This window comes from Pipistrellus kuhlii, unplaced genomic scaffold (genome assembly GCF_014108245.1).
Source record: "Pipistrellus kuhlii isolate mPipKuh1 unplaced genomic scaffold, mPipKuh1.p scaffold_m20_p_12, whole genome shotgun sequence".
Taxonomy (NCBI): domain Eukaryota; kingdom Metazoa; phylum Chordata; class Mammalia; order Chiroptera; family Vespertilionidae; genus Pipistrellus; species Pipistrellus kuhlii.
In genome coordinates, this window is record NW_023425427.1 from 31114866 (window position 1) to 31130177 (window position 15312).

A 15312-nucleotide genomic window follows, 5' to 3' on the forward strand; every position below is an offset into this window, starting at 1 on the left:
TCCTTGCTCCCCGTCTATCACAGAGAATGAAAGCATCTTTGTTCCCCAACAGTTGAGCATTATCCTTAATGCCTCACATTTCTTCGCCTTCCATAGCCAGACTATTGATTTATACTGACCCCCTCATGGCATCTCTTTTGCCAATACCTTCAGCTCAATGGTTTCATCACTTCATGTCTTGATTACTAAGGAAAGTTCCACCTCGCCTCAACTGTCTCAACTATCCATGCTCCAGCCCTCCAGTGTATTCTCCATCAGGAAACCAAGGATCTTTCTAAAATACAAACCCGAGCATATCCTTCCACACCGTCACAACCTTCAGTGGTTTCCACTGTCTACGTAGAAGATAATACCCAAGTTTTTAAAACAGATGCTTTAAGGCCATGAAAGGCCCAGCTCTGCCCTGCAATCTTTACTCTCTTCACTTCCCTCTTTAAATTCCAGCTCTAGTCATAGAGGGCTGCTTCGCGTTTTGTCAAATGTGCTGCACCCTCTTAACTACTAGCCTTCTGCATTTTCCTCTACCAGAAACAACCTCTGACCTCCTTCACCTGGTTGACTATCACTCCATCATGAATTCATTCAACATTTAAAATGTCGATTGAACCCGTGTAATTTTCCAGGCGCTCATGAAGCTTATATCCTAGGAAGAGGAGACAGACAGTGAACAAGTGAATAAATTATACATCAGAGTGTGGTAAGTGCTATTGAGAAAAACGAAGCATGAAAAGGGGGGCAGAGATAGCCTGGGCCTTATGGACAAATTGAGGACAAGGCAGGAAAACAGCAATAGGCATCAGTCTGCGCACAGGATGCCATATAAGCCGAGAGGAAGCAGAGGGCACTCTCCTGCTGTGAGCGGTATCCGTGTGGCGAGGTGATCAGTGGCAGGGCCCGGGACACAGGACCAACAGCTGTTTGTAAAACGTGGCTCTGCCAGCGGCTGCTTACGCAATCTGGAGTAGCTAATGAAGCATCTTGGAGTCTAAGGCATCTCATCTCTAAAACAAAGATGATAATGCCTACGAGAAAGCAGCTGAAAGCTTTTAGAGTGGATGCTTTCAAAATGCCTGGCAACGGCTGACCATTCAGCTATGGCGGGTGCTAATTTTGATTACATGACCATATGCAATGCAGAGAGGCACTCAACCTGCAATAGCAGACAGGTGAGGGAGGGCCCGCAGTGTCTTAGGATGTACTGGGGCCTCAGCCCAACTCCTATGACAGCCAGCAGGCCTGCCCACAGATACACCGAGAAGCAAGAAAAAAAGTGGGCCTTTTCCACAGTCATGAATCCGAGACCCTAAAAAATAAAGGTCTCGTTAAGAATGAAGGCAGAACCCAGACTCCCTTTAGAAATTCTGATTCCTATTCCATGGGGTTTGAAGTCTTGGCTCAGAACCTTCTCATGGATAGGAGCTAATGCTGTGAAAGTACAAAAACACAAGAGTGTGGAAATTAGAGGCTGCAAATAGAGAAATTAGGGGGTGATTTTCAGGAAGAGCTGTCTAAAGAAAACTGGAGTCAGACCTGAACATCTGCTCCCAATTAGTCTCAAATTCTGCTACAAGCATATGGAGATTATCTAATGGGTTACTTAATTGTCCAATACCCTTTTATTATGTAGCTTATAAATGAATATGAAGGGGGAAAATAAGTGTCCTGCCGCATTTTAATAACTTTTCGGGGGTCTCCACAAGCACAGCATTAGTGCGTAACAAACTGGCGTCATGATACTGGACAGGAATATTACCATTGTCCTGAATGATTATATCGTTTCTCCACCTACAATTCGGTTACGTTTTCTTCTTCCCTGTAAAGGCTGCCTATTAAGAGCAAGTGAGGAGGAGAGGTGGGAACATTTTAATGAGCCACACGATCAACAGGCCCCCTGGGTGCTCCTGGGTTTTATGTGCCTTCCAGGCCCTTCCATTTGTGCCCGAGGTTCCAATGTATTCATTCTCCGGCTTCTGGTTCCTGCAGGTCCTCCCTCCTCTGCCCCTGGAAAGAACACCGCGTACAGCCCAGCGGGGCCCTGCCAAGGTGAATTAACAAATAAACGTGCGTGGTGTGATCCGTTCCCCTGCCATTTCTTCCCGACTGTGCTAAACACGCACCCTGCCCTCTTTCTCGTTGGTATCAGTGAACCTGAAAAGACATCCTGTAAATCACCCTGGGGTTTTCATGGAGAAGGAAATGAGCCAAAGGCTGTTGTTGCCCAAGCAGAGACGGGGGAAAGGCTCTGGGGCCCTTTTGCCTTCCCTTGGGAGGTGTTTATTTAGGAACAAATAAGGAAGAAAAAGCGTTTGCATGGCTGAGCAGGGCACGCAGAAGCACCTTCGCCGCGCTGTCTCAGCCCAAATTAGGCATGTTTCAACACGACACTTTCAATGGAACAGCATTTTAATGGAACCGAGAACATAGCAGAATAACTCAGGCTGAAATCCAGATGCAAAAGCACAAAACTGAGGAGAAACACACGTATCAAGGGGTTCCAATATCAAACTGACCTATCCAGAGTTACCAATCACTACTTAATGTTAGCCACTCCTTCCTCCACCTTTAGATCAGTCTATCTTCACAAATTTGGGTTTAAATGGCCCATTTGACAGATGGCAGGATGCATTTGGTAGCTATTTGCACAATATCCTACTTTGCTCCACACAATTTTTCATGGTACATCTTATTTCATTTTTCTGTGTTTATTTGGGCTTAACGTTTCCATAATGCATTTTGTTGGGGCTGTAGGAGCTCTTGGGCTGTATTCTTCAGACTGGATAATCACTGTTCACAGTTTAATGAGCTAGAGAATACTGATCTTGAGACCACAATTAATGAGAGGCCTGTGACTTAGTGGGTTGGGAAGCATGAAGCCAAATGGTAAAAGGAAAAGAACACTGTTGGGGGGAGAGGGATGGGGAGACGGCTGTTTGTTCTGGTATGGACACTGTTCCCGCCAACGGGGGTAACCTTGGCATTTCCCTTCACCAACCCCAGCTTCAGATTCCTCATCTAAAATGAAGGGTTGAGCTAGAAAGTTTCTGAGGCTTATACCTGACTTTTTGAAGCATGCCGTGCCATAGAGACCATTTCCTCAACTGTCGCATTCCAGATCACTGGGTGGGGGCCCCAGATTGAGTGGTTCGAAGGGGAGTGTCTAGAAGCTCCAGACCTTTAGGGGGAGCTGCCTCAGTCCTGGGCTGTGGATGTCCCCAGCGCAGGGCGGGTGGGTGGCTGTAGCCAATGGGATCAGGCCATATATAACTAAAGAGCCACTGCCCCTGTGTTTTTTGCAGGTCCTTGAGAGGGACCCAGTTATTGAAGTGTGTGTACAGTTATAAGGCTGGTGGAAAATGAAATCAAACAAAAGGATACTTTCTGCCCGGTCTTAGCTTTCTCTCCCCTAACTTTTCATCATGGAAAAATTTCAAACATATGTAAAAGTAGAGAGAACTGTATAATCAACGTCCATGTGTCTGTCTTTTAGCTTCAACATTTATCAACTCACTGGTGGCCCGGCGCATTGATTCATGCACATTGAAAGAACTAGAAGAAATATTTTAATATAGCTATTTGCCTTTTATAATAGAAGTGTCAACCAAATTCACAATTGACAATGACAAATTGAAACACACATGTGCAAATGGCACCAGTAAGAGCTTTATATGTATTGTGCATGAGCAAGTCCACTTAGCCTTTTATAGTTATAGAATAAACTTGCTTAATTAAATCTGCTTTCTGATGTAGCTAAACGTTTTCCAGCCCAGGGAAGCACCTCAACTTCTCTTTCAGATCATTGTCAGCAATGCAGCAGTAAATATCAACACAAAGCAGACTATTATTGTAGACATGCAGGGAAAACAAAGGGTAAAATATTTAACTGCAGCACTGTTTGACTATATTCCATGCAGTAAGAAATCTTGAAATCATTTTCAAGGTCCACCATTTTTTAATTCTTTTCAGTCAGGTCAAGTTTCTAAACTTTCTAAATCTCCATTTTCTGGCTAGTGAAAAGAAAATAAGGTTCTACTGAGTCTCCTATCTACCTACTCCAAGACTTCTGTGAGGATCAAATGAGATGAGGCATGGGAAAATGCTTCACAGACATTTGGTTAAAGCATAAAATGTGTGCACCTGGCTATAAAGCAAGTTGTGTTCCTTGGCTGCAGAAACTGCAAGGAGGCTAGTCATGTCTAGGGAGAGGAAGCTGGGCATTGCTATGTAACATCATTACCCAATGTCAAGAGCAACTGTTACCGGGCTGGGCTAGGCTGTGGGCTGCATTTTGCACCCTGGGACCTCAGCAACATTGATTGCAATTTGGTGGGCTATTGCTCCAGGTTGGTGGTGGGGCCTGTGTCCCAGTTGGGGGAAGCTGAGTGTTGTTTTGTGGGCACCAGGTCCGAGGTGCTGTTTCTTTGTAAATGGCCAATATGCATGATGGCAGCTTCTGCATTGAGCATCTGCCTCCTGGTGGTCAGTGCACATCATAGCAACCAATTGGGTGGTAGGAGGGACACTTAGAATATTAGCCTTTTTGTATATAGATGGCTAATTTTGTTTTTTCTACACCCTAACCACTCCCCTGCCTGCTTCCCTCAGATTCTTTTGAAATAAATCCCAGACATCAAATCATATCATCCAAAAGGTACTTTTTAAAAGATGACACCTCCTTTAAAACAGAACAATGCTATCATCCCACCAAAACAATAGTTCAACAATGTCAAATATGTAGTAAGTCTCTACATTTCACTCATTTCCTATGATTAAAAGAAAACCCATTTATTTGAATTATCTGGCCATCCTATATATCCTATATAATAAAACCCTAATATTCAAATCAATCGAATGGTGGAACTGGTTGCTATGCCATGCACTGACCACAGGGGCCATATACTCAATGCAGGAGCTGCCCCCTGGTGGTCAGTGCACTCCCACTGGGGTAGCACCATTCAGCCGCAAGCTGGGCTCATGGCTGATGAGTGCAGCGGCAGTGGTGGGAGCCTCTTCTGCTTCTATGGCAGTGCTAAGGACCCCTTGGGGGATGTCTGACTGCCGGCTTAGGAATGGGCCTAAGCCAGAGTCAAACATCACCTAAGGGATCCGGGACTGCAAGAGGGCACAGGCCAGGCTGAGGAAACCCCTCCCCACTACCAGTGCAAACTGTCATGCATTGGGCCCTAGTCTTTTTAATATTCCTGATCAAAACCTTTCCTTCCTGCCATATTGGCCCACTCAAAGTCATTCTAAACATTTAATGCATTTGTAGCTTTGGTATCACAGTCACCTCTTTCTGGCTCATTTCAACATCTTTCTCTTTTCTTTCAAATCCCTTGTAATTTTAAAATCAAACACGCCCATAAGAAGCCCTCTTAATCAATAACCCAAAAGAGAAGACTCCCTTCCCTCTCCTCTGAAATCCTGGAACATGTAATGTATTGCTTCTGTGTTTTTATTTACTGGCTGGTAGAATGATTGTTTCCCATGTAAACCAATGATTCCAATTGGACTCTAAGTTCTCTGACTATCATGAATTATAATGTTTTGAATCTCCCGATAATTATTAGTGAAGTACTTCAGTTACAATAGGTGTTCAAAATAGGCAATGATTTGTTTACTTTCTGCCAGGTACATGAAGGAAGACTTTTGCTCCCAGAAGCCATCAGCTTAGTCTCCTACGCACCTTTGTAAACACTTTAACCTCATTATAGAAGTAACCTTTCCAACTTACAGGCTCATTACTGTGACAGCTACACGAGGACTTGTTCAGAAATGGGCCTTCCCAAAGATAGCCGTGCTGTGAGACAGAACGAGCAGCAGCTTGGGCTTCCCAGCCTTAGGGGTCAATGGCCACAGGCCTCCTCGGGAGAGGCAGAGGGGCAGCCATCCCCTATTGACTGGGTCTGTGTTATAAAATGCTAGTGTATGGTATCCCCTTTGCCTGCAGAGTCTCAAGGAGATTCAGAAGGAAAAACGCATTAGTAATTTCTAAGGTGTGGCAGAAGATGAGGGATTGATTTTGTATTTAGTAATATGATATTAAGATCCCAGTGGTTTCTCCAAACACCTTCCTTGAATGACATTGACCCATAGTTAATTACAGAATGGCTAAAAAACAAAGAATCTTCTCTAACACACACACACACGCTAAATGAGTTTGTGTACTTGAGTGGCTGGGATGGCAGGGTTGACAATGCTGGGTAGGGGATACCTGGCATTTCTATTAAAAGGGTGTGATGAGGCAGAGGGCACATGGACACACATTTCAGGAAAGCAGGATGCCTAGAGACTTTCTATTTAGTTCTCCCTGCTCTATAAAGACTTATTAATATGCCCTGAGGAACCAGTATTATTTCATCTGGCAGCAGTCACATGACTTTCTTAAGGACAAACGAAAGAAGCAGGTCACTCATGGGTTTTCATTGGCACAAAGGAGAATCTGCTTGGGATTTAATAATTTCCATTGTACCCAAATTAAAAAATGCATTTCAAACACTGTGACAAGTGACAAATGTGGCTCTACTTCCTTTGCAAAGCATTATTCCAGGATCTAGCTCAAGTCCTATTAATATCATTCAGAATGAGATGAACCATAAATATTTGATGGCATCCTTCTTTCAGCTTCTTGAAAACTGATTTTGAAGAGCCCCTGGTGTTAACAATGATCAAATGACACAATACACCATTTTCTTCTTGAAACAGAAAGAAGTCCCCGACTCCTTGAACAGGAACAAAGTAAATCTCTGAGGCCACATCAGACTACCTCATGGAAAGGCTGTTGTATTGGTGCTGCCGTGCACCAGAAGGAAGACAGGGAGAAAAGACAAATCTAAGAATAAAATACGCCCTTGTACCAAATGAAAACACACGGAAAAAGGACCTGTATAAAGAGATTTTGAGAACAAAGATATCCAGTTCCTTTAAAATGATATTATTCCATTGTCGGTCAAGGTGAAAATGGTTGTGGGCCAAGGCAGCATTGAGATGCATGATGTAAATAAGGCAAACAAAACAGAAAGGCTTTCCAAGAGAATCCAATCAGCAAAATTCACAGGAGTATCTAGAACTAATTATAATGTATCTGTTAGAATAATTATCTGAAGTAGAAACCAATACCAGAGTTATTTAAGTATCAATCATGATGGCAGATTTTGTAGCCATCAGTTAAAAACTGCAATCAAATCACACGCTCTGAAGCTAAATGTATAATCATGAGAGTTGGAGCTTTTTACTACGCTCTAGAGCTTTATAAGAGACACAAGTCACTTATCACTGTTGCAATGAGACAAATGTTTACATCACACATTTCTGGAAAAGAAAGGAAAATTATAGATTCTTACCAAGTAATCATCAGGCTTGATGCCAAAAAGCTCTCTGAAATATCGGAATGCTAGTGGAGCATATGTCTTAAATCTGAAGTCTGGGTAGTGATGTGCTGGGGTCAGATTGCTCCCTTCACTGCAGTTAAAATAGTAAAAAGAATAAGAGAGAGAACATTAGCGAAGACAATTTTGATTTCAAATTCTAGCTCTACTGGTGCTGAGCCAATTTCCCCTCTACAAAAATAGCACCCCCTGAGAGTGGGTCTCGAAGTTCATGTTTCAAAGGCGAGGGGCCATCGGGCAAAAACAGATGCTAACTCAGCGAGGGCCACTCCATACAGGCAGCCCCTGCAACCACACCGTGTCTTCAGCCTGAGAATTTGTCGCCATCCTCCTGTGCTTCCTTCCTGCGGAAATCAACCCATTTTTCTCATGAAGCCATAGTTGACTTGCTTTAGGCATAAGCTCCATCCAGGGTTTAGTGCGTGGAACAAATTTTAGAAATGCATTTTTTTTTGCCATGAATTTTGAACACTGGATAAATTCTTTGAACTACAAATAAGTGGAATAATTTTTAAAATAGATGAGAACCATGGAACTGGAAATAGATGGGGCTGGATCTGTGAAGTCTTCCTTAAATTCATAATTATAGGAAATGAGACTTTCAATTTTTTAGTGATTTAAAAACCTGATTTCCATTCCCGCTTAAATCTTTTCTTTTCTTCTCCCTCTTCTGAGTTCATCTTTGAATTTTTTTGCAATATTTATGATATATGAAATGTGTAAAGTATAAACCAGTGAATATCATGACACCAAAATGCTGCTTAAGAAATAAAATTTATCTATATAGTTGAATCCCTTCTGTACTTTATACTGATCTTATACCCTTCCTTCCCCTTAGAGGCATCCACTAGGCTGACTTTTGATGTTTATGATTAATTTTATTTTTTTACTACATATAATAATGCATTTCACATATCAGATAAGTCACCTAATATTGCCTGCACTTTAATTTTTCATTGTGAAAAATTAGAACAATGCAGTAGAGTAATATGATTTTATATATAGATTCATCTATATATATATATATATAAAAGTCCAGTGACCAAACAGTGGAACAACCAGAATAACTGGTCGACCAGTCGCTATAACACACATTGACCAACAGGCGGCAGATGCTCAACAAGAGCCTTCCTCGGTGGTCAGTGTACTCCCATAATGGGAGCACCACTCGGCTCTCTGGGATGAGTGGCACTCCCACAGCTGGCTAATCCTCGCAGGTCTTGCCCCCCGCCAATGCACTGGGCTTCTAGTTTTATTAAATGTCACTGAGACCATTTTAGCTATCAGATTAACAAAAATCCAACATTTTGGATAGCTCAAGGGAAACGAGGAATCCTGAAACATTAGTGGGAAAGCAAAATGATAGTTTTCCTATAGAGGATATTTTAACAACTTGCCAACATTACAACTGTACATAGCTCTTTGTTGCAGCAGATGCATGCTTATATGCTTATACTGTATGCCACAGATAAAGTAAGCCATGAACACACATGTGTGTCTGGTTATTTATGATAGCATTGTTTGTAAAGATGGAGGATTAGGCCGGGACCGGTTTGGCTCAATGGATAGAGCGTCCGCTTGGGGACTGAAAGGTCCCGGGTTCGATTCTGGTCAAGGGCATGTACCTTGGTTGCGGGCATATCTCCAGTAGGGGGTGTGCAAGAGGCAGCTGATCGATGACTCTCTCTCATCGATGTTTCTAACTCTCTATCTCTCTCCCTTCCTCTCTGTAGAAAATCAATAAAATATATTAAAAAAAAAAAAAAAAAAGATGGAGGATTAGAAGCAACCTAGATGTCTCTCATAAGGGGCTGGTCAAATTCATTATGGTTCACCATACCCTAGAATACCATGCAGATATTTTACAAAGAACAAGGAGGCTTAATATGCAATGACATGATGTCTAGGATAAATTAAGTGAAAAAAGTATGATGCAGATACTATGTGTGGTGTGCCACCATTTGTTAATATATACAAAAAGGAAAAAATATATATTGGGCGGGTAGATGTATTAAAAAAGAATCCTTGAAGAATGCTCTGGACCGGTGGCTAAGTTGGTTGGAGTGTCATCCCATATACCAGAGGGCTGCAGGTTTGATTCCCAGTCAGGGCACATACCTAGGTTGTGGGTTTGATCCCTGGTTGGGGTGTGTTTGGGAGACAACCAACCTATGTTTCTCTCTCACTCAATGTTTCTCTCTCTCTCTCTCTCTCTCTCTCTTTCTCTCTCTCTCTCAATCAATCAATAAAACATATCTTCAGGTGAGGGTTAAAAAAAAAATCCTTGAAGGATAAACATGCCCCTAGGAACAGTGATAACATTGAGTAAAAAGAGCACAGAGACCAAAGTGACACTTTTCAGTCTTCCTTTTAAAAGCATTATGAGGATAAACTCTTCTTTGTATTACTATTCATAACATTAGAACATTTTAAAAGTGAGGGTTAAAAGTCATAACCTTACACACACACACACACACACACACACACACACACACACACACAAACACTGCACATTCGGTGCCACAACAGAAGGGGTTGCTTCTGCACAACAAGCTGCTCCAGTGACTAACAGATACCAGCCTGACATGATTGAAGCTTTCCTGAAAGAAAGGAAAATAATGAGGCTGTTGGCTCCAGATGGAGTTTGTCAGGAGCGACAATGCACAAGAGCAGAACCAACCAGCAGGCCTGGCGAAGATTAGCCAACAGACACCAACCTGGGTTTTCTGAGGTCATGCAATGACAGAACCACTGGCTCGGGTGTGGGTGCTGGCCACAGATGTCTGACACAGAGGCTCCTCAGCACATGGAGAGACTGCTTAGCTAGGGCAGTTAAACAACTGCCATCAACATGGATCTGCTGCCAGAGGAAGGGTCCAGGGCTCTCCTGCCTGTGCCTGGTGGTCTTCAGCAGAAGACTGTGCCCAGCACCTAGACCTACTCAGCAAGAGTCATCTCCGGAAGAGCAGACTTCTTCCCAAGTTAAGATTTATATCAATGAATTTATGCAGGTTTTTTTTTGTGTGTGTGTGTGTTTTTGTTTTGTTTTGTGTGTGTGTGTGTGTGTGTATGTGTGTGTGTGTGTGTGTGTGTGTGTTTTGGGAGGGGGATCTACTTTTCTCTCCTGACATAAATTAGAGGCTATGGGAATTTCAGCTGGGGGGTTTTCAGGGGTGGTTCTAGATGTCTGACTCCCCTGAGCTGGTAAAATTCCAATAAAAATTTGGAGACCACATGAAATTTCCAACTTTATGTTACCAAGTAGGAATCTACACAATTGAGCAAACACACAGTACTATCCCTATCAAGTTATAAAAAAAAAAAGGGGGAAAAAAAAAAAAAAAAAAAAGGGGTCTGCTAATGCCGTAAGAGGAAGAAACTTTGGCTAAAGAACAGTACTTTCTCCAGCCTGTCCTTTTCTCTCTTATTTCACTAAGAAGCAGTCCAACTTGAACATGGATTGACTCTGGCATTTTGATATTCAACTTTTATGAACAGAGTTCAATTAAAAAAAAAAGACGCTTTTAATAATTTTAGAGAGTGAGAGGAAGAAAAAGGGATAGAGAGATAGAAATATTAATGAGAGAGAAATTCCCCCTACAGGGGATTGAACCTGCAACCTGGGCATGTGCCCTGACCAGGAATCAATTTTGTGACCTCTTGGTTCATGGGTCAATGCTCAGCCACTGACCCACACTGGCTGGGCCAGAGTTCAATTTTTAAAGCCAAAGCCAGTGCTCACTGCAAGTCCAAAAATACACATTTCTTAATGGCAACAGATGCTTAGGATTATAGTGTTGAAGCTTAAGGAGACATTAGCCACCATCTGATATTTCCCATTTAGCAGATAAAGAAATCAAAGGCCAGGAAGGGAAAGTAAGGGCCTAATGTGGTCAGAAACAAACAAGATTGGGAAATTAGATCCACACCAGAGCAGCCCTGCCAATTCAGGCAAGGTGGAGATCCTCTCATTTCCACACATGACTCTCTTTAACTAGTGAAATAGAAATTGGTCCTCTCTTTTGCCAAATGAGATAGTACTTTTGGATGGAAAAACAAAGCAAAACAAGAGACATACCCCTTGCTGGTGCCAACCCCCCCTCAGCTGAGCTGCCTTGTAGGACAGGAGACGGAATCACCTTTTGAGGCCAATCAGCTGGCAGTAGTCTTTAAGTCAGTAGCTTTACTGATGTGGAGGGGAGGGGGGGGGGAAGTCAGTAGCTGAGCTATAGCTGGTTTGGCTCTGTGCCAGCTCACAGACTGAAGGGTCCCGGGTTCAATTCCAATGAAGGGCACGTACCTCAGTTGCAGGCTTGATCCCTGGCTATGGTCAGGAGGCAACCAATTAATGTGTCTCGCTCACATATATGTCAACCCCTCCCCTCTCTCTTTCTCCCTCCCTCCCGCCCTCTTCCACTCCCTCTAAAAGTCAATGGAAAAACATCCTCAGGTGAGGATTAACAACAACAACAAAGTTGGCAACTGAAAATAGCTTAAATTCTGAAACAAAATAATGTATTCCGGGTGTCACTCACTGTATTACATTGTGTGTCATTGATTATTTACATGTTAAAACCTCCCAAGTGGTATTACCATACCAGGAAATTGTGCTTTCAGGGCACAATTCCAAATAAGTTAAAATGTTATATAATATTTGGTACATGCAATAAATCTTTTATTTTGAAATAAAGGAAGAGGTATATAACTTTTATTGCTAGGAAATCAGTTTCTAACCAGCCCCACAACAGAGGCTGAGCAAATACTTAAAAAGAGTTTTGACTTGAAGATATAACATATTATTGGCTTGCCCAGCAACAGCTGTATCTCACTTAATCCTGAGAAGAGAATTGCGACAGTTTTGTATTCTATGCACATATACCTAAAACTTGGTGCAGAATGTCTGTATAGATTGGGACAGGGAGCAATCTCTTAGAGTGTTGCAGCTACTCAAGCCTGCTGTTGTGGAAAAGGCAATGTGTAAGTGACTGGATGTGGCTGTGTTCCAATTAAACTTTATTAACAAAAAGAGGCAAAGAGCCAACTTGTGCTGTGGGCTGTAGTGTGCTGACTCCACAGGATACATACAATTCTTGGATGAGTTTATGTCAGCATTACCTGCTAGGCAGGTAGTTGGCTAGTGTGTCAAAATCTAACATCTAGCACTGATGTCTGGAAATACTTACATAAACCTTTGATGTATACGTTTGCGTGGCATTTAGAATAATGTTCTACCCTCACAGCAGTTCTGTTAGGAATTCTCTCCCCCAGTGAGGGTACTCCTTAGCTATTCAAATAAATCCTGAACAGCAGGCCCTCCACCACTATGGGCAGTCCATTTTCTGTAAGCATCCTCACATCAAGCTCAGTTCTGTTTACAAGGCAGGAGAAAATTGAGAAACTCTTCAGTTAGGTAATTATTTTTGAAAACAGAGATATATAACTTTTACTGCCAGCATTCCAACCAAATTTCCCACCCGGAGAAGGCAGTGATGGCACCTCCTGCAGGGGAGAGGAGGAATGGATCAGAGATGCTGGTCAAGGGGCCACATAGGCAGATTTAGGGTCACAATTCTAAGGTAAAAGATGGATTTGTTTTCTGATTCAAAAAAGCAGAAATTTTGTTCCTGTGCTTCATTGCCATAAGGCAGGGAAAAAACAAACCTTTAGAGCCAGCCATTTCCCCCGCCCCCTCAAGTTCAAATCCTGGCTTTACCACTTACTGGTTGTATAGCTCTGGATTAAGCCACTTCATATCTCAAGGCCTTGGCTAATTCATATGTAAATTTTTTGTAAAGATGGATGGTAATGAACAACATTAAGTATTATATGTTATATGTATCTATATCAATACAGCTATGCTTGGTTCATAGTTGGTGAACCAAGCATAGCTGTATAAACCTTACCTCCCTTTGCCACCTCTTTTGCAACTACCACATCTAAACATCCTTTCCTCCTAATCTTATTTGCACATGAAAATTTATCTGCAATCTTGAATTTAAGGTCATAACACAGAACGTGGGGTCAAAATATTAAGATCTGGTCATAGTTCTCTACTCATCTACTTGGTGATTTTGCAAGAGAATAGAACCCAATCACTGACAGGGCTTTTATATTCCCCTTCAAATCTTAATCAGGTTCAGAGCTTTTTCCATTCATAAGATGAAGTAACCTGTAGACCAAATACATACTATCTAAAAATAACCTTGACTCATTTTATGAATAAATAAATCAATAATAACACAATACACTTGGTTGCTAAGGGAAACGGATTCTGCAGCTTCACAGCAGCAGTGATGAAAACATCTCAAGGCACCCCAAGGAATGAGTTCCCTCCATGATCTGGACGGACTCACCAGAGGCTTCAGAATGCTTCAGTTGCTTCCAGCAAGAGCCAGTCCACCCCACCTGCCCTCGTGCTCCTCTCCAGCAAGTGTAGGGTATGCTCCTCTCCAGCAAGTGTAGGGTTCGGATGGATAGGGAGGAAGCATTATTGGGCAGCTTTATGAAGATATAATTGGCATACAATAAAGTTCATGCATTTTGTCATGTGTATACCCCAGGGAAACCATTGCCACAATCATGACACTGAATTTATTCTTTTCTTTTTTCTTTTTGGTGGCATTTTGATTGCTATAGTAAAAAGACGGTGCAGTACGTCCTCCCTTAACAACATTGATAGGCTCTTGGGATTGCTGAGGTCGATGTATAACAGAATAATTTTTACAATAGGCTAACTGATATAAACAAGAGTTACATTCTTGTGGTCAAATAATCTATGATAAAGGAGGCAAGAATATACAAATGGTATTGGGAAAACTGGACATATATTTGCAAAAAAAAAAAAGACTAGACCACTTTCTTACACTACATACAAGGATAAACTCAATATGAATTAAAGACTTAAATGTTTAAGACCTGGCACAATAAAACTAGAAGAAAACATAGGCAGTAAACTCTTTGACATCACTCTTAGCAATGTTTTTTGAAAATGTCTCCTTGGGCAAGGAAAATAAAAGAAAAAAATAAATAAATGGGACTATATTAAACTAAAAAGATCCTACTCAGTAAAGGCAACCATGAACAAAACAAAAAGACAACCTGAATGGGAGAAAATATCTTCCAATGATATACCCAATAAGGAGTTAATATCCAAAATATATAAAGAAATCATACAACTTAATACCAAAGAAACAAACGTTCTGATTAAAAAAAGAGCAGTATACCTGGATAAACTTCCAAAGAAGACATATAAATGGCCAATAGATATGTGGACTCATACTCAAAATCACTAATCATCAGAGAAATGCAAATTAAAATCACAATGAGATATCACCTCACACCTGTCAGAATGGCTACCATCAATAAATCAGCAAACAAATGTGTTGATGAAAATGTAAAGAAATGAGAGCCCTTGTACAATGTTGGTAGGATTATAAATTGGTGCAGCCACTAAGGAAAAGAGTATGGAGATTCCTAATAAAAAAGAACCACTACCATATGACCCAGCAATTCCACTGCTGAGTATTTTATCTGAAGAAATACAAAACACTAATCCAAAAAGATATATGCACCCCTATATTCACTGCAGCCCTATTTACAATAGCTAAGTATGGAAGCAATTTAGTGTTCAATAGATGAATGGATCAAGATGTGATACACACATACACACACACACACACACACACACACACACACACACTAGCACATGCATACAATGGAATATTAATCAGCCATAAAAAAATAAAATCTTGCTATTTGTGACAACATGGATGGACCTAGAGGGTATTATACTACGTAAGTGAAATAAATCAGATAAAGATAAATACCATATGATTTCACTTATAGGCTGAATTTAAAAAATAAAATAAACAGAAAAAAACTCATATATATATATATATATATATATATATATATGAATAAAAATATA

General features: G+C 41.4%; 1 protein-coding gene across 3 annotated transcripts in view; it reads right to left on the minus strand.

The window, feature by feature from the left end:
* PIP5K1B (phosphatidylinositol-4-phosphate 5-kinase type 1 beta) overlaps positions 1-15312 on the minus strand; it is a 180722-nt gene that overhangs the window by 114540 nt on the left and 50870 nt on the right. For 2 of the 3 annotated variants that reach the window (XM_036433877.2, XM_036433873.2), the window contains exon 4: positions 7341-7458. The exons of the other annotated variant lie outside the window; for it this stretch is intronic. In XM_036433877.2, the coding sequence (XP_036289770.1) occupies positions 7341-7458 (118 nt within the window). The remainder of the gene's footprint in view (positions 1-7340; positions 7459-15312) is intronic. 3 annotated transcript variants of the gene reach the window in all.